General features: G+C 43.3%; 1 protein-coding gene across 4 annotated transcripts in view; it reads left to right on the forward strand.

Annotated features, from left to right (window-relative positions):
* Positions 1–25,566, forward strand: part of fam189a1 (family with sequence similarity 189 member A1) — a 99,927-nt gene that overhangs the window by 63,141 nt on the left and 11,220 nt on the right. For all 4 annotated transcript variants that reach the window (XM_072552748.1, XM_072552751.1, XM_072552750.1 and 1 more), the window contains 5 exons: positions 13,376–13,486; positions 14,243–14,374; positions 15,227–15,334; positions 19,742–19,896; positions 21,706–21,826. In XM_072552748.1, the coding sequence (XP_072408849.1) occupies positions 13,376–13,486; positions 14,243–14,374; positions 15,227–15,334; positions 19,742–19,896; positions 21,706–21,826 (627 nt within the window). The remainder of the gene's footprint in view (positions 1–13,375; positions 13,487–14,242; positions 14,375–15,226; positions 15,335–19,741; positions 19,897–21,705; positions 21,827–25,566) is intronic.

A 25,566-nucleotide genomic window follows, 5' to 3' on the forward strand; every position in this document is an offset into this window, starting at 1 on the left:
ATGACCCCCTCTAATTCTAAGGCTGTGTCCACGGGTCCTAGTCTCCTCGCCTAACAGAAACAATTTTCTAGCATCCACCTTTTCAAAGCCATGTATTATTTTGTACGTCTCTATTAGATCTCCCCTTAATCTTCTAAACTCCAACGAATACAATCCCAGTATCCTCAGCCGTTCCTCATATGCTAGACCTGTCATTCCAGGGATCATCCGTGTGAATCTCCGCTGGACACGTTCCAGTGCCAGTATGTCCTTCCTGAGGTGTGGGGACCAAAACTGGACACAGTACTCCAAATGGGGCCTAACCAGAGCTTTATAAAGTCTTAGTAGTACATCTCTGCTTTTATATTCCAACCCTCTTGAGATAAGAGACAACATTGCATTCGCTTTCTTAATCACAGACTCAACCTGCATGTTTACCTTTAGAGAATCCTCGACTAGCACTCCCAGATCCCATTGTGCTTTGGCTTTATTAAGTTTCTCACCATTTAGAAAGTAGTCCATTCCTATATTCTTTTTGCCAAAGTGCAAGACCTCGCACTTGCTCACGTTAAATTCCATCAGCCATTTCCTGGACCACTCTCCCAACCTGTCTAGATCCTTCTATAGCCTCCCCACTTCCTCAGTACTACCTGCCTGTCTACCTAACTTTGTAAACCAAATCCCCATCACTGTTCACTATGTGGTACACACATGTAATCCAAATCCCCATCACTGTTCACCATGTGGTACACACACACAAACCAAATCCCCATCAATGCTCAGCGTGTGGTACATACAAGCAAACCAAATTCCCATCACAGTTCAACTTCAGGTACACACACAAAAACCAAATCACCATCACTGCTCACTGTGTGGTACACACACGCAAACCAAATCCCCATCACTGTTCACCGTGTGGTACACACAATCAAACCAAATCCCCATCGGCTGCTCACTGTATGGTGCACACATGCAAACCAAATCCCCACCACAGCTCACCCTGTGGTACACACAGACAAACCAAATCCCCATCACTGCTCACTGTGTGATATACACACACAAACCAAACCCCCATACTGCTCACTGTGTGGTACACACACGCAAACTGAATCCCCATCACTGTTCACCATGTGGTACACACACACAAACCAAATCCCCATCAATGCTCAGCGTGTGGTACACACACTGAAACCAATACCCATCACTGTTCACCATGTGGTACACACACACAAACCAAATCGTCATTGTTGCTCACTATGTAGTACACACACAAACCGAATCCCCATCACTGTTCACCATGTGGTACACACACACAAACCAAATCCCCATCACTGCTCACTGTATGGTGCACACATGCAAACCAATTCCCCATCACTGATCACCATGTGGTACACACACACAAACCAAATCCCTATCACTGCTCACTGTGTGGTACACACATGCAAACCAAATCCCCATCACTGTTTATCATGTGGTACACACATACAAACAAAATCCTCATCACTGCTCACCGTGTGGTACACACAAGCAAACCAAATCCCCATCACTATTTACCATGTGGTACACACACGCAAAACAAATCCCCATCACTGTTCACCATGTGGTACACACACACAAACCAAATCCCCATCAATGCTCAGCGTGTGGTACACACACTGAAACCAATACCCATCACTGTTCACCATGTGGTACACACACACAAACCAAATCGTCATTGTTGCTCACTATGTAGTGCACACACAAACCGAATCCCCATCACTGTTCACCATGTGGTACACACACACAAACCATATCCCCATCACTGCTCACTGTATGGTGCACACATGCAAACCAATTCCCCATCACTGATCACCATGTGGTACACACACACAAACCAAATCCCTATCACTGCTCACTGTGTGGTACACACATGCAAACCAAATCCCCATCACTGTTTATCATGTGGTACACACATACAAACAAAATCCTCATCACTGCTCACCGTGTGGTACACACAAGCAAACCAAATCCCCATCACTATTTACCATGTGGTACACACACGCAAAACAAATCCCCATCACTTTACACCATGTGGTATACACACGCAAATCAAATCCCCATCACTGCTCACTCTGTGGTACACACACGTAAATCAAATCCCCATCACTGCTCACTATGTGGTACACACATGCAAACCAAATCCCCATCACTGCTCAAAGTGTGGTAGACAGACGCAAACCAAATCCCCATCACTGTTCACCATGTGGTACACACACACAAACCAAATCCCTATTACTGCTCACGGTGTGGTAGACAAACGCAAACCAAATCCCCATCACTGTTCACCATGTGTTAGACAAACGCAAACCAAATTCCCATCACTGTTCACCGTCTGGTACACACATGCAAACCAAATCCCCATCACTGCTCACTGTATGATATACACACACAAACCAAACCCTCATACTGCTCACCGTGTGGTACACACACGCAAACCGAATCCCCATCACTGTTCACCATGTGTTAGACAAACGCAAACCAAATCCCCATCACTGTTCACCGTCTGGTACACACATGCAAACCAAATCCCCATCACTGTTCACCGTCTGGTACACACATGCAAACCAAATCCCCATCACTGCTCACTGTGTGATATACACACACAAACCAAACCCCCATACTGCTCACCATGTGGTACACACACGCAAACCATTCCCCATCACTGTTCACCATGTGGAGCACAGACACAAACCAAATCCCCATCACTGCTCACTCTGTGGTACACACACGCAAACTAAGTGTCCATCATTGTTCACCGTCTGGTACACACATGCAAACCAAATCCCCATCACTGCTCACTGTGTGGTACACCCAGTCAAACCAAATCGGCATCAGAGCTCACTACGTAGTATACACAGACAAACCAAATCCCCATCACTGTTAAACGTCTGGTACACACCGCAAACTAAATCCCCATCACTGCTCACTGTGTGGTACACACACGCAAACCGAATCCCCATCGCAGTTCACCATGTGGTACACACACGCAAACTAAATCCCCATCACTGCTCACTGTGTGGTACACACACGCACACCAAATCCCCATCACTGTACACCTTGTGGTACACACACGCACACCAAATCCCCATCACTGTATACCGTGTGGTACACACATGCAATCAAATCCCCATCACTGCTCACCGTGTGGTACACACATGCAAACTAAATCCCCATCACTGTTCACCGTATGGTACACACACGCAAACTAAATCCCCATCACTGTTCACCATGTGGTACACACACACAAACCAAATCCCCATCACTGCTTACTTTGTCGCACAGACACGCAAACCAAAACCCCATCACTGCTCACTGTGTGGTACACACACGCAAACTAAATACCCATCAGAGCTCACTATGTAGTATACATACGCACACCAAATCCCCATAACTGTTTACCATGTGGTACATACACATACTAACCAAATCCCCATCACTGCTCACCGTATGGTACACACACGCAAACCAAATCCCCATCACTCCTCACTGTGTGGTATACACACATTAACCAAATCCCCATCAGAGCTCACTATGTAGTATACACAGACAAACTAAATCCCCATCACTCTTCACCATGTGGTACACACACACAAACCAAATCCCCATCACTCTTCACCATATGGTACACACACGCAAACTAAATCCCCATCACTGTTCACCATGTGGTACACACACGCAAACTAAATCCCCATCACTGTTCACCATGTGGTACACACATACAAACCAAATCCCCATCACTGTTCACGGTGTGGTACACACATGCAAACCAAGTCCCCATCACTGCTCACTGTGTGGTACACACATGCAAACCAAGTCCCCATCACTGCTCACTGTGTGGTACACACATGCAAACCAAATCCCCATCACTGTTCACGGTGTGGTACAGACATGCAAACCAAATCCCCATCACTGTTCACCATGTAGTACACACACACAAACCAAATCCCCATCACTGCTCATTGTGTGGTACACACATGCAAACCAAATCCCCATCACTGTTCACCATGTGGTACACACACACAAACCAAATCCCCATCACTGTTCACGGTGTGGTACAGACATGCAAACCAAATCCCCATCACTGTTCACCATGTAGTACACACACACAAACCAAATCCCCATCACTGCTCATTGTGTGGTACACACATGCAAACCAAATCCCCATCACTGTTCACCATGTAGTACACACACACAAACCAAATCCCCATCACTGCTCATTGTGTGGTACACACATGCAAACCAAATCCCCATCACTGTTCACCATGTGGTACACACACACAAACCAAATCCCCATCACTGTTCACGGTGTGGTACAGACATGCAAACCAAATCCCCATCACTGTTCACGGTGTGGTACACACAGACAAACCAAATCCCCATCACTGTTCACCATGTGGTACACACACACAAACCAAATCCCCATCACTGTTCACGGTGTGGTACACACATGCAAACCAAATCCCCATCACTGTTCACGCTGTGGTACACACAGACAAACCAAATCCCCATCACTGTTCACCATGTGGTACACACACACAAACCAAATCCCCATCACTGTTCACCATGTGGTACACACACACAAACCAAATCCCCATCACTGTTCACGGTGTGGTACACACAGACAAACCAAATCCCCATCACTGTTCACCATGTGGTACACACAGACAAACCAAATCCCCATCACTGTTCACGGTGTGGTACACACAGACAAACCAAATCCCCATCACTGTTCACCATGTGGTACACACACATAAACCAAATCCCCATCACTGCTCACTATATAGAACACACAAAAACCAAATCCCTATCACTGCTCGCCTTGTGGAGCACACAGACAAACCAAAATCCCATCACTCCTCACCATGAAATCTTTAGGTATTCAGCCCACAAGACCACATGGTATTCAAGTTGATAGTGTATAAGACATTCCTCAGAATTAATCCTTTCAGAATCATGCAATAACACAATTAAAATTAGTCACATAGTGGACTGGACATAATCCAGAACCAGCTCCTCAGTTTTCTGGCAAGCGTCTTATAACAGTACGCACACCACAGAAAGCTGCAAATTCACAAGGAATTTGTGATGATAGTTTTTAAAGTTTCACATTCCATTAAATGTGATCTATATGGACTTCAGTAAGGCGTTCGACATGGCTCAAAGGTAGAAGACAGAGGGTGGTGGAGGAGGGTTATTTTTCAGACTGGAGGCCTGTGACTAGTGGAGTGCCACAAGGATTGGTGCTGGAATCTCTACATTTTGTCATTTACATAAGTGATTTGGATGCGAGCATAAGAGGTACAGTTAGTAAGTTTGCAGATGACACCAAAATTGGAGATGTGGTATACAGCGAAGAAGGTTACCTCAGATTACAACAGCATCTGGACTAGATGGGCCAATGGGCTGAGAAGTGGCAGATGGGGTTTAATTCAGATAAATGCGAGGTGCTGCATTTTGGGAAAGCAAATCTTAGCAGGACTTATACACCTAATGGTAAGGTCCTAGGGAGTGTTGCTGAACAAAGAGATCTTGGAGTGCAGGTTCATAGCTCCTTGAAAGTGGAGTCACAGGTAAATAGGATGGTGAAGAAGGCGTTTGGTATGCTTTCCTTTATTGGTCAGAGTATTGAGTACAGGAGTTGGGAGGTCATGTTATGGCTGTACAGGACATTGGTTAGGCCACTGTTGGAATATTGCATTCAATTCTAGTCTCCTACCTATCGGAAAGATGTTGTGAAACTTGAAAGGGTTCAGAAAAGATTAACAAGGATGTTGCCAGGGTTGGAGGATTTGAGCTACAGGGAGAGGCTGCATGGGCTGTGGCTGTTTTCTCTGGAGCATCGGAGGCTTATAGAAGTTTACAAAATCATGAGGGGCATGTATCGGATAAATAGACAAAGTCCTTTCTCTGGGGTCAGGGAGTCCAGAACTAGAGGGCATAGGTTTGGGGTGAGAGGGGAAAGATATAAAAGAGACCTAAGGGGCAACTTTTTCACACAGAGGGTAGTACGTGTTTGGAATGAGCTGCCAGAGGAAGTGGTGGAGGTTGGTACAATTGCAACATTTAAAAGGCATTTGGATGGGTATATGAGTAGGAACGGTTTGGAGGAATATGGGCCGGGTGCTGGCAGGTGGGACTAGATTGCGCTGGGATATCTGGTCGGCATGGATGGGTTGGACCGAAGGGTCTGTTTCCATGCTGTACATCTCTATGTCTCTATAACTGCATTATGTGGTAATGAATTCCACAGGTTCACCACTCTTTGGGTGAAGAAGTGTCTCCTCCTTTCCGTCCTAAATGATCTACCCCAAATCCTCAGACTGTGACTCCTGGTGCTGGACACACCTATCATTGGGAACACCCTTCCTGCATCTACTCTGTCTTGTCCTGTTAGAATTTTATAAGTCTCTATGAGATCCCCCTCATTCGTCTGAACTCCTGCAAAAACAAACCTAACCTAGTCAATCTTGCAGTCCAGTCATTCCTGGAATCAGCCTGGTAAACCTTCTCTGACCTCCCTTAAGAGCAAGAGCATCCTTCCTTAGAAAAGGAGACCAAACTGCACACAATATTCTAGGTGTGGCCTCACCAAGGCCCTGTACAACTGCAACAACACATCCCTGCTCCTGTACTCGCAAACTCTTGCAATGAAGGTCAACATACCATTTGCCACTTTACTGCCGCTGCACCTGCATGCTTACCTTCAACGACTGGTACACAAGGACACCCAAGTCCAGCTTCATACTCTCCTCTCCCAATTTACAGTCATTCAGATAATAATCTGCCTTCTTGTTTTTGTTTCCAAAGTGAATAACCTCACATTGATCCAAATTATACTGCATCTGCCATTGATTTGCCCACTCACCCAACCTGCCCAGATCATGCTGCACTTCACCCTCCCATCCAACCTGGTATTATCTGCAAACTTTGAGATGTTACATTTTGTTCCCTCATCTAAATCATGAATATATATTGTGAATAGCTGGGGTCCCAGCACTGATTCCCGTGGCATCTCACTTGTTACTGCCTGCCAGTTTGAAAAGGACTGACTAATTCCTACAGATTGTTTCCTCTATCCATCTCAATACACTTCTCCAGTCCCATACACTTTAATCTTGCACAATAATCTCTTATTTGGGACTTTGTCAAATGCTTTTTGAAAGTCCAAATATACTATATCAACTGGCTCCCCCTTGTCAACTCCACTAGTTACATCTTCATAGGATTTCAACAGATTTGTGTAGCATAATTTCCCCTTTATAAATCCATGCTGACTCTGTCTGACCCTACCACTGCTCTCTAAATGCTCGGCTATAAAGTCCTTGATAATTGATTGAGAATTTTCCCCACCACTGATGTTAGGCTTATTGGTCTATAATTCTCTGTTTTCTCTTTACCTCCCTTTTGAATATTGGAGTGACCTTAGCTAGCCTTTAATCTGCAGGGACTGTTCCAGAGTCTATAGAATTCTGGAAGGTGACCACCCAACGCATCCACTGTTTCTACAGCCCTTCCTTAAATACTCGGAGATGTAGATTATCAGGTCCTGGGAATTTATCCACCTTCAATCTCATCAATTTTCCCGGCACCATTTCTCTACTAATATGGTTGTCCCTCCCTTTCACTAAATCTTGCGGTCTCCAACATTTCTGGTATCTAATTTGCGTCCTTTTTTGTAAGGATAGAACCAAAGTATGTATTCAGTTGTTTAGCCATTTCTTTGTCCCCTATTATATAGTTCCCCATTTCTGTCTGTAGGGGACCTACATTTGTCTCTACCAAGCTCTTTCTCTACACACACCTATAAAAACTCTTCCTGTTGGTCTTTATGTTCCCTGTAAGTTTACTTTCATACTGCATTTTCCCCTTCTCAATCCATCCCTTGGTCCTTCTTTGCTGAATTCTAAACTGTTCCCTGTTATTTTTCTTGGGCAATCTATACGCTTCTTCCTTAGACCAGATATTATCCTTAATTTCCTTTGTAGCCATGGATTGGACCTCTTACTCATTTTACTTTTGTGCCAGAAAGTAATAAACAGTTGTTGCAGTTTTCCCATGCATTCCTTGAATGTTTGCCATTGCCTATCTACTCTCATTCCTTTAAGTAACTCTTTGCAATCTATCAAGGCTAACTCATGCCTCATATCTTCATAGTTTCCTTTATTAAGATTCAGCACCCTAGTTTCTGAATCATCTACCTCACTCTCCATCTTGATAAAAAAATTCTATCGTGTCATGCTCATCCTCAAGAGCTCTCGCAGTTAGATTGACAATGAATCCCTTCTCATTACACAGTACCCAGTCTAAGATGGCCAGTTCTCTAGTTGGTTCCTCCACATATTGGTCAAGAAAACCATCCCTATACACTCCAGGAATTCCTCCTCTACAGTATTTTGGCTAATTTGATTTGCCCAATCTACCTGCAGATTAAATCACCCATGATCACTGATATTGCCTTATCACATGCACCTTTAATTTCCTGTTTAATGCCTTTCCCAACATCATCATCGCAGTTTGGGGGTCTATATATGAGACACCCACTCATGTTTTTGCCCCTTGGTGTTTCTCAACTCTACCCATACAAAGTCCTCATTGTCAGAATATCCTTTCTCACTATTGTGTTAATTTCCTCTTTCACCATCAATGTCACTCCACCGTCTTTTCCTTTTTGCCTGTCCTTCCTAAATACTGAATACCCTGGGACATGCAGTTCCCATCCCCAGTCACCCTGCTCCATGTATCCATAATCCCAATTATATCGTACCCATTTACATCTATCTGCGCGATTAATTCAGCCACTTTATTGCAAATGCTGTGCAAATTAAGGCACAAAGCCTTTAAAGCTTGTCTTTTTAACATTGTTTGTCTTGCTCCCTATATTTTTCTCAGTAGTCCTGTTTGAATTTTGTCCTTTGTTTCTCTGCCTATCACTTTTCTTACTCCCTTTTCTACCTTTTTTTTCCCTACTCCCTCTTTCTCTGACTCCTTACATAGGTTCTCATTCTCCTGGCATATTATTTTAAACCCTCCCCAACCACTCGAGCAAACACACCCCCTATGACATCAGTCCCAGGTGTAACCTGTCCATTTTGTACATGTCCCACCTTCCCTGAACCAGTCCCAATGCCCCAGGAATCTGAAATCCTCCCCCTGACACCATCTTTTTAGCTACATATTCATTTGATATAATCTGTCGTTTCTACTCTGACTGGCACGTGGCACTAGTAGTAATCCTGAAATCACTACCTTTGAGGTCCAATTTTTTAACTTTCTTCCTCGCTCCCTGTGTTGTACTTTTAGAACATCATCCCTTTTTTGCCTACATTGTTTGTACTGATGTGTATCACGAGCGCTAGCTATTCACCCTCACCTTCCCAAATGTCCTGTACCCACTCTGAGACATTCTTGATCCTCACATCAGGGAGGCAACATACCATTCTGGAATCTCATTTGTGGCCACAGAAACTCCTGTTTATTCCCCTTACAATTGTGTCCCCTCTATCTATTGCCGTGTCACTTTTTTTTATCCCTCCCCTCTGCAGTAGAGCCAACTGTGATACAATGAGTTTGGTTGCTGCTGCTTTCGCTTGAGAAGTCATTCCCCTCAACAATATCAAAACAGTATGTTTGTTTTGCAGGGGAATGGCCACAGGAGATTCCTGCACTACCTGCCTATCTTTCTGTCTGTATCTAATGGTCATCCATTCTCTTCCTGCCTGCAGAGTCTGAGCCTGTGGAGCGACTATCTCTCTGTACGTGCCATCCACGATACTCTCTGCCTCACAGATGCTCCACAGTATCCCCAGTTGCCGCTCCAGCTCTGAAACCCAAGCTTCCAGGAGTTGTAGCTGGAGAGGCTTCCTGCACACATACTGACCTGGGGGACTAGAACTGTCCCTGGCCTGCCACATGGAGCAAGACAAGGCTTTCAGCTCTCCTACCATGGTTCACTTCTTTAAATTAAACCTTGGAGAGTACTTTATACTAGATTAAATCCAGTTATCTGTGGCCTTTCTTTCCTGGTCTGTATACCTCTCTTACAGATTAGAACCCGAAGAAAGTACGATAAGTGATAGAATTTGTAGGGACTTACCTGCATTACCCGCTACTCAGTTCTCTCCATTGTGGTAACTTACAGCAGGGCAAGACCACTCACTTTCCCTTGCTTGTGGTCCTCATCATGATTTTCTTTTGGTGGTTAGAGGATGGACGGCGGGAAACACTGAAGTAGTGTTTGGGGTTTAACTGTCTCTTGACAACAGTCCCTCCACAAACCCCTGTTTGCAAATGCAAATCTTCACCCCAACTGTCAATCAGCATCATCGTCTGCTGGATGCTTGTCTTCACGAAATCAGAGAGTGTCTTGCTGAGGTCTTCCTTCTGTTAGTGGTGTCTGTGTTGATGTGAACCTTCACCCTGACAGCTAATCAGCATCGTCACAGTCCTCTGTTTACCACTTGAAACCTCATTGTTTATAGTTTGTTCATGACTGACAGCTAGGGACCGAGGAGAGTGACTGGGGACAGTTACCAAAAGTGACCTGGAGAAAGTGATCATGGGGAGTGATCTGGGAGAGTGACGAGTGAGAATGACCCGAGGTTGGGAGTGAGGAGAGTTCCAAAGGAAATGAGCCGCACCTTATCTCAGTGGTTGAGTTAGTTGTTCTGGGTTCTGCCTCTGAATGGCAGCCTGACTGTGAAAGAGCTAAACCATTATCACCGGTCAACCTGTGAATGTCACTCAGAATATCTAAATATTTAGGAATGACAACTAATTATTTGGATGGATGAATCTTGTCAGTTTGGAATTATATGTTCAGATAATGATCAGTTTAATATTTGCTGTAAGTACAGCCTCATTATACCTGACTATGAGAACTGTCTGACTGATTTGACCAATTTTAAAGTCAAACTAGTTGCTGAGGCAAAGTATTCCATCATGAACATACCATCTCATACAGTATGTATTTAAACAAACATACTACTAAGTACAGAACATATCTGACATTTCCTCAGCTTCTTACCTCACCACAATTAAAATGCTTGAGGGAGTGATTTGCATCAAAATGCAGTGACCTTTTATCATTCGCTCATGTGATATGGATACTACTAGTCAAAGAGTCATAGAGATGTACAGCATGGAAACAGACCCTTTAGTCCAACTTGTTCGTGCCAACCATGTATTCTAAATTAATCCAGTGTGATTTGCCTTCATTTGCCTCTTATCCCACTAAACCCTCCCTATTCATATACCCATCAAGATACCTTTTAAATATTGTAGAACATAGAACTTTACAGCGCAGTACAGGTCCTTCGGACCTTTGATGTTGCACCAACCCGTGGAACCAATCTCAAGGTTGTCTATCCGACATTATTCCATTTTCATCCATATGTTTATCCAATGACCATTTAAATGACCTTAAACTTGGCGAGTCTACTACTGTTGCAGGCAGTGTGTTCCACGCCCCTATTACTCTCTGAGTAAAGAAACTACCTCTGATATCTGTCCTATATTTATCATCCCTCAGTTTAAAACTATGTCCCCTCGTGCTAGCCATCACCATTTGAGTGAAAAGGCTCTCACTGTCCACCCTACCTAACCCTTTGATTATCTTATATGTCTCACTTAAGTCACCTCTCAACCTTCTTCTCCCTAATGAAAACAGCCTCAGTTCTCTCAGCCTTCCCTCCATACCAGGCAACATCCTAGTAAATCGCCACTGAACCCTTTCTAAAACTTTCACATCCTTCCTCTAATGTGGCAACCAAAACTGCATGCAATACTCCAAGTAAGGCTGCACCAGAGTTTTGTACAGCTGCAAATTGACCTTGTGGCTCCGAAACTCAATCCCTTTACCAATAAAAGCTAACACACCGTATGCCTTCTTAACAACCCTTCAACCTGGGTGGCAACTTTCAGGGATCAATGTACATGGACACAGAGATCTCTCTGCTCATCTACGTTGCCAAGAATCTTGGCATTAGCCCACTACTCTGTATTCCTGCTGCTCCTTCCAAAGTGAATCACCTCACATTTTTCCACATTAAACTCCATTTGTCACCTCTCAGCCCAGCTCTGCAGCTTATCTATGTCCCTCCGTAACCTGCAACATCCTTTGGCACTGTCCACAACTCCACCTTAGTGTCATCCGCAAATTTACTAACCCATCCTTTGTAAAAATGACAAACAGCAGTAGCTCCAAAACAGATCCTAGTAACTGAACTAGGAGAAAGTGAGGACTGCAGGTGCTGGAGATCAGAGCTGAAAAATATGTTGCTGGAAAAGCACAGCAGGTCAGGCAGCATCCAAGGAACAGGAGAATCGATGAAGAAGGGCTTATGCCCAAAACATCGATTCTCCTGTTCCTTGGATGCTGCCTGACCTGCTGTGCTTTTCCAGCAACACATTTTTCAGCCTAGTAACTGAACTCCAGGTTGAACATTTCCCATCAACCACCACCCTCTATCTCCTTTCAGTTAACCAAAATCTTATCCAAACCACTAAATCACCCTCAATCCCATGCCTCTGTATTTTGTTCAAACATCTTATTGAATTGGAATGTCAACACGGTTTTGTAAAGGGTAGGTCGTGCCTCACAAACCTTATTGAGTTCTTTGAGAAGGTGACCAAACAGGTGGATGAGGGTAAAGCAGTTGATGTGAAAACAGCCCCAGCCTATTCAGCCTCTCTCTATAGCTCAAACCCTCCAACCCTGGCAACATCTTTGTACGTCTTTTCTGAACTGTGTCAAGTTCCGCTACATCTTTACTATGGCAGGGAGATCAGAATTTCATGCAGTATTCCAAAAGTGGCCAAACCAATGTCCTGTACAGTTGCAACATGACATTCCAACTCCTATACTCAATGCGCTGTCCAAGAAAGGCAAGCGCACCAAACCAGTCAAGCATCTTGCTTTGTCCTCGATGCTTTTAAGCTTCTTGAGTATGCATATTTTCTAAAAAGCCTGTTCAGAGATGTTTTTATACACGTCTGGAACCAGTTGGATATGAACCCGGCCTCTTTCGTGACTCATCTTGAGATAATTGCAGCCTAGTCCCAATACGAGGCTAGTTTTAAGGATTTCTGGGATCCATTTTGTGGGATTATCTGTGTGTTATAAAGACAAAACTTTCCTATTACAAAATATAATTACACTCTTGACAATTTGTAACCAGCCTGGGCTTTAAGCCCCAGGGTATTGTGATATGCACTAGGGAGTAACCAGTTAGTATCACTGTGTGTGGCATGGTGCAGAGTAGAGCATTAGTTCTCAAAGAGGGAGGAAGCTTGGAGATCAGGTTCCAGCTGTTGTCTCAACTTCTCAAACATTTGACAGTGTAATGTTTTCTGCCCATAGATTACCTTCTTCATGCTGCTGTCAGCTGTGTGTGTGATACTGAACCTGGCTGGCTCCATCCTTTCCTGTCAGAATGCTCAGATGGTGACCTCCCTGGAGGAATGTCACCTGGTAGGTCACAGATTCCTTTCCCTACTCATTTTGTATTGGCATCTAGGATACAAGGTTTGGGTATCAAGTTAACAATAAAATTCTTATGTTGCCAAGGAAACATAGAAAATATAAGCAGGAGTAGGCCACTTGGCCCTATGAGCCTGCTCTGCTATTCAGTAATAATAAGGACTGATCATCCAACTCAGTATCCTCTTCCCAGTTTCGCTGCATAATAGCCTATATCTAAGTTCTTGAAAGCATTCAGCATTTTAGCCTCAGCTGCGTGCTGTAGTTGAGAATTTCAACAGCTCACCAAATTTCTCTTTATTTCAGTCCTCAAGGATCTACTCCATATCCTCCATCTTGTCGCCCTGGTTCTGGATTCCCCAGACATTGGGAACATCTTTCCTGCTTTTACCCTGTTTAAATTGTATTGGTTTCTATGAAAATCCCTCTCTCTTCTAAACTTTAGTGAATATAATTGTATCCAATCCAGTCTTTTTTCAGCCCTGCCATCCCAGCACTCAGTCTAGTGATTTGATGCCACCAGGAATTGGATACTCACTGAGACGGCTGCGTTTGATTCTGAAACTCGATACAGATACTGACCTCCGTAAACTAAAGGCAACAGAATCTCTACAAAATGTGTTGGACTAAATACGTAACTGTGAAGGACAATAGCAAGTTTAACTTTGTACTGACAAAACGCCTGTGAGAACTGTATAATTTCATTTGTTGTAGCTGCTGCCTCTGATGGCTGTTTTTTGTTGGCAGTATAAATTTGATGGTGATGGTGTGTGTGTTTGCTGTGAGATTCAGGAGCAAACAAAAGGCTGCAGCAGCTTTACTGAAACACTGAAACTTAACCCAGTCCGACAGTGTGGCATTGTGCATCTAGCTTTAAAGGTAAGATTCTGCTGAAACCAGCTACAGAAATCCAAACAAATTCCAACTGCTCCTGCAAAACTCAATATTACCCTGGCCACAGAACCTGATATAATTCCAGTCACAGAGCCCTATAGAACCCTGAGTACAGACCCAAATAGGTTCTAGCCTTAACCACAGAACTAATGAAAACCCTGACTGCAAAATCAAATCCGGCCCAGGTTGTAGAGATAATTCCAATTCTGAATGCAGCGTGCAACACTAAGCACAGAAACTAAATCAAAAGTGCTGGAAACCTTCAGCAGATTAGGCAGCATCTGATTGAGTAAGAAACAATGAACATTTCATGTTGGTGGCCTTTCACTGGAATTGAACTGAACCAGTTTGAAGGTCTGAAAAAACAGGTGCTGCCTTACCTGCAGGATATTTCCAGCATCTTCTGTTTTTTATTTTTATTATATATACCAGAGTAATTTGATTTTGCACTTGGCACAAAACTTCAGAAAAGAATTGCCAATGTGTATTCACAAAGTGACACTTAAAAGCTTCACCCTGTAGTAGATGCATTTAAATAGTCATTGGGTAGACATATGGATGAAAATGGAATAGTGTAGGATAGATGGGCTTCAGATTGGTTCCATAAGTCGTTGCAACATTGAGGGCTGAAAGGCTTGTACTGCGTTGTAATGTTTTATGTTCTATGTATCCTTTTAGTGTTAGCCCTACAATTTAGTATTGGGATAAGTGCAATTATTGTGTTCGAAATAAAATGAGGAGTGATGCATGTTCAGGCCATGGGACATTTAATTGTATTTCAGTTGCACTATGCCTGCTATTTTCTACCAAACTTATAATCGTGGCCTATCTCCACAGGATCTTTTATTCAGCATCTGTGCACTGAATGTTATCTCTACCATCATATGTGCCTTGGCGACTGTGACATGCTGTATGCAGGTGGCCACAGCTGATATTGTGCAGATGGTGAGTGTCTGTTCATTAATAAAGGACAGTGTTTCTAAGAAAGCTGTGTCTGTTTACTACCCTGCAGGAGCTACCTCTTTAATGGCCTTGAACAACTGTATGTAAATTAATACAGAGGCAGAGTAATGAGGCCCATCCAACACATACCTACTGAGTGAATTTCTCCTGAAATTCAAATCTCGTTTCCCACTCAAATACTTTCGCACAGCCTCCAGAAAAAAAGTAGAAAGCCTTGGTTCTTTTAGTGAGGAATGTTAAGTAGTTTGAGGTGGGGATAATTGCAAAAGTTGAAGGAGGTGAGAAAATGTGAAGTTTTGTAAAGGAATGAGTGACCATAGGAGACAAGGATGAATTCTGCTTTCTAATCCTAACCCTATACCCACTGAATTTGATCTACAAGAGCAAAGATCTCATCATGCCTTTAGCATGATCATTTGTGATTGGTAGAAATGTTCTGGAGGAGAGAGAGTCCTTGAATGATTGAGTTACAAGGGGAGGCTGGATAGAATCTTACAGTCATACAGCACAGAAACAAGGGGCAGAGAAACAGTGAATAGCCAAGGTACTTTCCCCAGGGTAAGGGAATCCAAAGCTATAGGGTACAGGTTTAAGGTGAGAGGGGAAAGATTTAAAAGAGACCTGAGGGGCAACTTTTTCATACAGAGGGTGGTACATATATATGGAATGAAGCTGCCAGAGGAAGTGGTAGACATAGGTACAATTACAACACTTAACAGAGATTTGGACAGGTATGTGGAGAGGAAAGGTTTAGAGGGATATGGGCAAATGGGTACTAGTTCAGTTTAGGAAACCTAGTTGACATGGACGAGTTGGGCCAAAGGGCCTGTTTCTGTGCTGTATGATTTTATGAGTTTCGGTATGATATTGTGACTGTGGTGGTATATAAATGACACTTTATTGTATCCATTGCTTCCGATACGGTCTCCTTTACATTAGGGAGACTGGACGCCTTCTCGCAGAGCGCTTTAGGGAACATCTCCGGGATACCCGCACCAATCAACCCCACCGCCCCGTGGCTGAACATTTCAATTCCCCTCCCACTCTGCTGAGGACATGCAGGTCCTGGGCCTCCTCCACCGCCGCTCCATCACCACCCGACACCTGGAGGAAGAACGCCTCATTTTCTGTCTCGGAACTCTTCAACCCCAGGGCATCAATGTGGACTTTACCAGTTTCCTCATTTCCCTTCCCCCCACCTTACCCCAGTTCCAACGTATCAGCTCAGCACATCCTCATGACCTGTCCTACCTGCCAATTTTCCTTCCCACCTATCCGCTCCATCCTCCTCTCCGACCTATCACCTTTACCCCCACCTCCATCCACCTACTGCCCTCTCAGCTACCTTCTCCCCAGCCCCATCCCCCTCTCATTTATCTCTCCACCCCGCAGGCTCCCTGCCTCATTCCTGATGAAGGGCTTTTGCCCGAAACGTCTATTTTCCTGCTTCTCGGATGCTGCCTGACCTGCTGCTTTTCCAGCACCACTCTAATCTTGACTTAGTTGTCTGAGTTTACTGAGTTGGCCCCAATATCTACATTGTTGGTCCAAATGTTTTGAACATTTTTATGACTCTGACGGAAGGAATGTGTTGGTACACAAGCCCCATTACTCCACCATTCACGCCAAAAGTATGGTTTGCGATGCAGAGTGATGTGATGCCACAAGCGTGGATTCAGTTCCCACACTGGCTGAGGTTACCATGAAGGGCTCTCCTTTCCAACTCTCCCTCATGTGAGTTGTGGTGTCCCTCAGGATAACCACCACTAGTTGTCTTTCTAATGAGAGAGCAACCCAATGGTAAATTAATATATATCACCGAAATGCCTTCGATACCCTTTGGTACTACTATCCAGAATGACAGAACTTCCACCAGTCTGTTTTAGTGAACTTAATAATGCATTTAGTATAACTCTAATCTGACTTTTGAATCAAATGGCTAATACTGGTTAACAATGTCTGGACTATGGATAGTAGTTGAGGCATGAAAACCTTACAATCTTTAAAAAAGTGCCTGGATGAGCATTTGAAGTGTCATAAATTCAAGGCTATAGTCCAGGAAAGTGGGACTAGTGTAGATAATGATGTGTTTTTGTCTGTACAGACTTGATTGGTTAAAGGGGCTTTTTCTGTACTGAATGATTGTACGAATAGTCTGGATTTCAAACCAGATTCACTTAAATCCAAACACAGACATTATCATTCAACACAAGAGATAACAGTCTCTGCAGAAATTATAGTTTAAAAGAAAAGACTTGCAGCTCCTGGAGTTTCTTCCTCATATTTAGTTAGGTCTCTAAAACAGAAAACAAAGTCAAAAGGTTTCTAGGCAACCATTAGCATGGAGGCCCACATAGCCCTTTCAAAGCCAGATTTTTCAGTCAGGACACTAAACCCCATTTCTTATCTCCCTAAAAGTTTTACTCATCTTTACGCTAAAGGTTCTTGACTTCCTGAAAACAGCAGCTATATCGTAGTACACATTGAATTATTGACTTCATTTCCACGAACCACATGGTTTAAACCCCTTTCAGTCCAGAAATTCTCCAAATACTTCCATATCTTCCAGATTTTCATAAAGTCCTTAATTACAAATATGTATTCCTGGCAACATAGTTTTGAATACTGTAAGCTATGACTCAAGTGGCATTCACCCTGAAATCAGAAAGTGTGCTTTCATCTTCAATTCCATGAGCTAGGCTAACATTCTAAGTACAGTAGCAATGGAATCTTTCTTTGTCAGAGGTATTGTCTTTAGGATTAAACATTAAAATATGGTCTCATCCACCCTCTTAGATGGATATAAAACATTCCATTGTACAATTTGAAGAAGCCCAGGCAAGTCATCCCTGACAACAGTAGCTGCTTGTGCGATATTATAGTGCTGATTCTGGCTAAAATTCAGGGCTATGTAACAGTGATTGCCCTCCAAAACTAATGGTGTTCAGTGCTTTAACAGGCACTGTTTTTATAAAGGTGTCTTATTTAAACTTTCAAGACTACTGTACCTCTAATAAGAAACTCCTTCTAGTGATGCAATTTAAAATAGTATTGTAAAAAGGTTTGTCATTAAATTTTTACCCTCCTTTCCTGGAAAACAAGGTATGAACTTTAACTTTAACCACTGTGCTAATTTAGCCTAAGTCAGCACAAGCTAGGGAAACATTGGGCCTGATTCCAGCTCCTTCTTGATATTATGTGGGGCTGAACTGCTCTCTGCTGAAACAGACGGAATGTTGGAGAGTTACTAGGCCAATTGACTAGGGTGACCAAAAATCAAGGTTTTGTTGGGACATTTCCAGATTTTCATTAAATGTTTCAGTGTCCTGATAATTTCTTCAAAAAGAAGTTCATATGTCCTGGGTTTCATCCTCTTCCTGTTTGTTAAATATAAACTAGTCCTTGGGAAGATAGTCTATGTAAAATTTTGTTTCTGCCCTAAAAGTGGAGGCAGGGTCACTGGATATACTCAAGGCTGATATTAGACATACAAGGGAGTTTAGGGTTAGTGTGAGGTTACAGGCGCAGGAAGGTGGAGCTGAGGGCAGAATCAGTTCAGCCATAATCTTATTGAATAGTGACCCAAGGGGTGGATTGGGCTCCTTCTGCTTCTAATTCGAATGAACGTACATTGTGATGCATCCACTCTGAAAACAGTTCTTATGTATGGTTTTAATCAACAAACCTTTGTATCTGTGTATCATGAGGCAGTATTTAGTTGCATATCTTGTATAGATTAGAATCAGATGGAATTACAAGCCAGATACAGTAACATATGTGGATCGCATTTAACTACTGCTCCCATCAAACCTGCCCCACAAACACACACTCTCATATAAGACAATACAAATGGACTTAGAATTAGTTGTTTGTATCACAATTCAGAAAACCATGGTGCACTCAACCATGGCCACAGAACAGTGAAAAGCATCTATGGACAGACAGTGAATCCTGAACAGACAGTGAATCCTGGCCAAGCAGCGATGCCTACATTCCACAACTGAATATTAAAACAAAATTGCCCTGTCCCTATTTCCTTTTATTAAAATTAATTTATGGTAGTGGAATGTTGCTGCCATTTGTTTCCAATCCCTCAAAAAAGGTTGCGGATGAACAGAAGTATTTGTTTCCTATCTTCAAGACTTAATGGTAGTTTGGAACTGTTGAATTTTTACTGGGAAACATGTGACTTCTCCTCTGGATCAGTCTTGCATCTTCCTGGTATCTTGTGAGGAGAGGCATCTGAGTGGGTGTCAGGATGTAATCAATGAATTACAGGTTCTGTAATCAAGTAACTGCTGCCATATAATTTCAGTCCCAAACATGTCTCTCTGGGAGACAGCTCTGTCCTTTTCCATTATTATATTGTTTATTTGGCCTTCCTGACAGCTTATTCCACAGAGAGTTCCAAATCCTGAGTGCGTGTCTCCCCATGGTACAGTTCTGCAGCAACCACTGGATTTTGACGAGTTCATCCCTCCTCTACCACCTCCGCCATACTATCCTCCAGAATATACCTGCAGCCCAGGAGTTCAGACCCAGAGGTAAGTGCTCTTATTCTTAATTTACCAGCTACAGCTTGTTTCTAGCTTTCCCTCCTATCCTGAAGATGCAATTTTTGCTGGGATCAGTAGGCATAGATAGAGAATATCACCAGTAACTCAGCCAAGCCTAGACCAGCAGAAGCCACTGGATAGTCACCAGCATTAGGAACCTTTGCTATTCTTTTTAAGAATATAAGAACTAAGAGCAGGAATAAGCTGTTCAGCCCCTCACACCCATTCCACCATACAATATGATCATGGCTGAACTCATTTGTCAACTCCACTTTCCTGCACATTCCCCATAACCCAATAACAAATTAAAAATCTATCTCCTCAAATTTTCTCAATGTCCCAGCCACCACACTCTGGGTAATTAATTCCACAGTTTCACGACCCTTGTTTACTCTTCCTCCTGTCTACTTTAATTCTACTATCCCTTAAAACTATGACTTCATTCTAGATTGTCCCACAAGAGGAAATATCTGCACATTTTTCTACTCTGCTTCAAAAATGTGTTTATCTTTCTTATTAACTCTTAATGGGAAGGCCAGCATTTATTGCCAGACCTGATCTGCTCAGCCACTTCAGAGAAACATTTAGAGTCCACTTTGCTGTGGGACTGGAGTCATATATAGTCCAACACAAACAAGGACAGATTTGTTTCCCTACAGGGCACTTGTAAACCATATGGACTTTCACAACAATCTGACAGGTTTGTGGTATCACCTGCCTATTGCCCCAAATGACTCGCAGTGATCCAGTGAATCAACTTCAAAGTACATTTTCTCAACTTTAATACAGCCCCCCGATGGTCTCTTTGACCCATCTAATTCTCAATTGCTGCCATGCCTTTTCTCTCTACCTGACCAGCACACACTGATGGATCAGTCACAATGCCTCTGGAATTCTCTCCTCATCCATACACAGTGTTTTTAAATTCAGTCACGGAGTGAGAATGTGCCATTGGCAAGGCCATCGTTTGCATGGTGGAGAGGGGCCTTCTCGAACTGCTGCAGTCCATGTGGTGAAGGTGCTCCACACTGCTGTTAAAAAGAAGAATCCCAGATTTTGACCCACAAATAATGAAGAAATAGCAATATTGTTCCAAATCAGGATCATGGGTAATTGGAAATAATGTTTCCATGTACCTAAAGCCATTGTCATTGTGTTGGTGGAGGTCATAGGTTGTTGAATTGTGTGGTTGGAAGAGGCTTGGGCAAGTTGCTTCACTCCCTTTTTGTACATGGTGCAAGTTGTTTTCTACTGTGCGTTGTTGGTGAAGGGTGTGAATGTTTAAGAGTGGATAGGATGACAATCAAATGGACTACTTTGTCTGAGCACCTTGATTGTTGTTGGAGCTGCAGTCGTTAAGGCAGTTGGGGAGTATTCCATCTCACTACTGATTTGTACCTTGCTGATGGTGAATAAGGTTTGGAGAGTCACTCACTGAACTCACAGCTTCTGACCTGCTCTTTTAGCCACTGTTTTAATGTGACTTGACCACATAAGTTTTAGCTCAGTGTTAATGCTAAGGTCGTTTATAGGCATTGAACATTGAGGAGAGATGGTTAGCTTCTTTCTTTTTGTCCAGCATATGTGTGCGTGTGTGTGTGTGTGTGTGCAAATGTTACTTACCACTTAAACCTGCATATTGTCATGTCTACCTACATGCAGGACAAACCAGTTCGCTTTTCTACCTCTCATCTTCCTTCCTGTTTGGTACTATGATCCTATCAGCTTACGTGTCTGTGTGGAGCTCAATGGAATGCATGTTGTCACTGGCTCTCAACATTTACTGTTATTTTTCAGAAACTTGCACCTGGACTTCCCTCCCTCCCCCTTCAGCACCATTAACAGCCCCAGCTGCCTCTACCCTGCAGAACTGCCTCCCCCATATGAAGCTGCAGTTGGACAAACCTCTACTAATCAGGTGAGGGAGAAAAGCTTGAACTCTGCTTCAGCTGTGAGATTAAACTGTCTTTCACTGGTTCAGGATAGAGCATCAATCAGTGTCCAACTGTACCTAATGATTTCATGAGGTTTTCTGAGGATACAGCCTCATGCTTGAAACTGGTTCCATGGGCACCAGCATCATACTCTATCTCACTAAAGTATTCTAATATTGAACTAAACAGTTAGTGTTAGTAGCATGTTATTAATATATAGCATTATTTAGTTACCATAGTTTTAAGCTTATGGGGGTGAAATGAGTCAAAGGAACTTCATCCTAGAGATTGCATCAGCAAGATGACTAGGTCTATTAATCATTCCACAGGTCGGTGCAACATAGAGGGTGGAACGGCCTGTACTGTGCTGTAATGTTCTATGTTCTAAGTAATAAAACATGCAAATTCCTAAATGACTATGATACATCATGTTGTTGAAAGCAACATTCCAGCTGTCCCCAACTCCTTATCTACACCATTACTGAACAACTAGAAAATGAGGGAGCAGGTTCCTCAATAGCCCAGCTGAAAAAATAAACAGGAAATGGCAAGGTCTTGCATTTTTTGGCCAAGTCTCTGTTGCTAGTTAACCTCAGTCAGGCACTGAACCTCAGTCAGGCCTAACCAGTGCCTTTGGCTGGGAAGAACACAATCAGTTTTTCCTGTGCATTATTGAGGAACTTCCCACATTTAATTTATGATCAGGATGTCCATTTTAATAACTTTAATATACCCTTTGACAATGAATACTGATTATGAAACTTTAATCCAATCCATGCATTGACAGTCAGTTCTGATATAGGCTGCATTGACTGACGTCAGTCCTTCCAGATTTTATTGAGACCTGTGAATTGGAATATTGTTTAAAAAAAAGTGAGCATCATCTATTAGTAACCCAACAGATGGGGACGTGGACACTCTGTTCCCATTCACTTTCCATTTGTAAATACAAGAGCCCCTTGAGGTATTCAGTTTGATGTTAGCAGTTTTGGTCTCATTACCTCAGAAAAGGTATACTTGCCATAAAGGGAGCGCAACAAAGATTGACCACACTGGTTGGGATGGCAGGTTTGAGCAGGGATTGGGTCAATTGGACCTGTATTCACTGACGTTTAGAAGAATGAGATTGGATCTCATTGTATTGTGTAAAATTCTGACAGTTCTGGACAGACTTGATAGAGGGGTGATGTTTCCCCTGCTTGAGGGGTTATAGTCTCAGGATACACAGTAGGCCCTTCCAAGTTTGATTAGATTAGATTACTTACAGCGTGGAAACAGGCCCTTCGGCCCAACAAGTCCACACCGACCCGCCGAAGCACACCCACCCACACCCATTCCCTACATTTACCCTGTACCTAACACTATGGGCAATTTAGCATAGCCAATTCACCTAACCTGCACATTATTGGACTGTGGGAGGAAACTGGAGTACCTGGAGGAAACCCACGCAGACACAGGGAGAATGTGCAAACTCCACACAGTCAGTCACCTGAGGCAGGAATTGAACCCGGGTCTATGGCGCTGTGAGGCAGCAGTGTTAACCACTGTGCCACCATGCCGCTGTGCCACCGTTTCGTCCCCTGTCTAGGTGACATCCTCAGTGCTTGGGAGCCTCCTGTGAAGCGCTTCTGTGCTGTTTCCTCCGGCATTTATAGTGGTTTGTCTCTGCCGCTTCCAGTTGTCAGTTCCAGCTGTCCGCTGTAGTGGCCGGTATATTGGGTCCAGGTCAATGTGTTTGTTGATAGAGTCTGTGGATGAGTGCCATATCAAATTCCCAGCTCGGCGAACAGAACCAAAACAACAGTAGGCCATTTTGAACTGAGATGACGTGAAATTTCTTTGCTTGGGTGCAGTGAAGCTGCGGGAGTCTCTACAACAGAAAGCTGTGGACATGAAGTTATTGAAAATACTTAAGACACATAGATTTTTTGAGACTAAAGATGTCAAGAGGTTTGAGGGAGAGCTGAAGTATGCTATGAGATAGAGGATCAGTCATGATCATACTTAATGGCAGTGCAGGCTTGATGGGCCGAATGGTCCACTCTTGCTCTTTTTTTCATGTTTCTGCATTAGACAAAGATTAGGACCACAATACCCAAAAAACACATTTAATCGAATGTTCCCAGACAAATTGCTCTTGATACAGTTCAACAGGGGTAATGTTATGGAACTAAACTCACAGAACTTGCTGAATATCTGCACCCTCCATCTCCAGGCAGATGTAGCAGGACTCCTGCTGAATGCTGAAATCCTTCATGGAGGCATAACTGCTGACAACTTCTTTTTACCAGCTTCTCGTCATCCTATATCCTGCCCCTTACTTCACCAACTGACCTCTCACTCAGGGAAAGCAAGAATATGAACTGTTTTCTGATCCCTTTTGTGTGAAGATCCAGATGCTTGACTGTTTGGGACTCTTGTGATGCAGTGGTAGTATTCCTTTGAACGAAGAGGTTTGGCTTCATGTCCCACCTGTTTCAGAGATGTATAATAACATCTCTGAACAAGTTGATTAGAAAATGTTTTTTGAGCAAAGTACACCAACCCTGACTCTGTAGCTGAAGTCTTTGTGATTCTGATGCCCTTTGGTCCAAAGCTGCCACCTGGGTTGTGCTGATCAGTAATATTTAAGGGAAGAATTCAGCCGGAGGCAATACAGAAATATCATTCAGGCCCATTTCCTGTAGTCCCTCTGCACTTTACATTTATAAATCCTCTTCCCTCATGTGGCAATCCCTGTCATATATAAGCTGACTCTCTTTTAAATAGGCTGAAACTTGGAAAGGGTTCAGAAAAGATTTACAAGGATGTTGCCAGGGTTGGAGAGTTTGAGCTATATATAGGAAGAGGCTGAATAGGCTGAAGATGTTATCCCTAGACCGTTGAAGGCTGAGGGGTGACCTTAGAGAGGTTTTAAAAATCAAGAGGGGCATGGATAGGATAAATAGTCAAGTATTTTTCCTGGGGTGTGGGAGTCCAGAACTAGACGCCATAGATTTATGGCGAGAGGAGAAATATTTAAAAGAGACCTAAGGAGCAACTTTTTCATGCAGAGGGTGGTGCATGTATGGAATGCACTGCTGGAGGAAGTGGTGGAGGCTGGTACATTTACAACATTTAAAGTCATCTGAATAGGAAGGTTTAGAGGGATATAGGCCAAGTGCTAGCAAATGGGACAAGATTAATTTCGGATATCTGGTCAGCATGGACGAGTTGGACCGAAGGGTCTGTTTCTGTGCTATACATAGAACATAAACATTACAGCGCAGTACAGGCCCTTCAGGCCTCGATGTTGCACTGACCTGTGAAATTAATTTGATGCCTGTCTATCCTACACCATTTCATTATTATCCATATGTATGTCCAATGTCCACTTAAATGCTCTTAACGTCGGCAAACCTGCTACTGTTGCAGGCAGGCCGTTCCTTGCCCCTCCTACTCTCTGAGTAAAAAAACTACCCCGATATCTGTCCTAAATCTATCACCCCTCAATTTAAAGCTATGTTCCCTCATGTTAGCCTTCACCATCTGAGGAAAAAAGCTCTAATTGTCCACCCTATCTAACCGTCCGGTTACCTTATATGTCTTGACTAAGTCACCTCTCAACCTTGTTGTGGTTCTGTTCGCCGAGCTGGGAATTTGTGTTGCAGACGTTTCGTCCCCTGTCTAGGTGACATCCTCAGTGCTTGGGAGCCTCCTGTGAAGCGCTTCTGTGATCTTTCCT

The sequence above is a fragment of the Chiloscyllium punctatum genome, chromosome 33, assembly GCF_047496795.1.
Source record: "Chiloscyllium punctatum isolate Juve2018m chromosome 33, sChiPun1.3, whole genome shotgun sequence".
Classification (NCBI taxonomy): domain Eukaryota; kingdom Metazoa; phylum Chordata; class Chondrichthyes; order Orectolobiformes; family Hemiscylliidae; genus Chiloscyllium; species Chiloscyllium punctatum.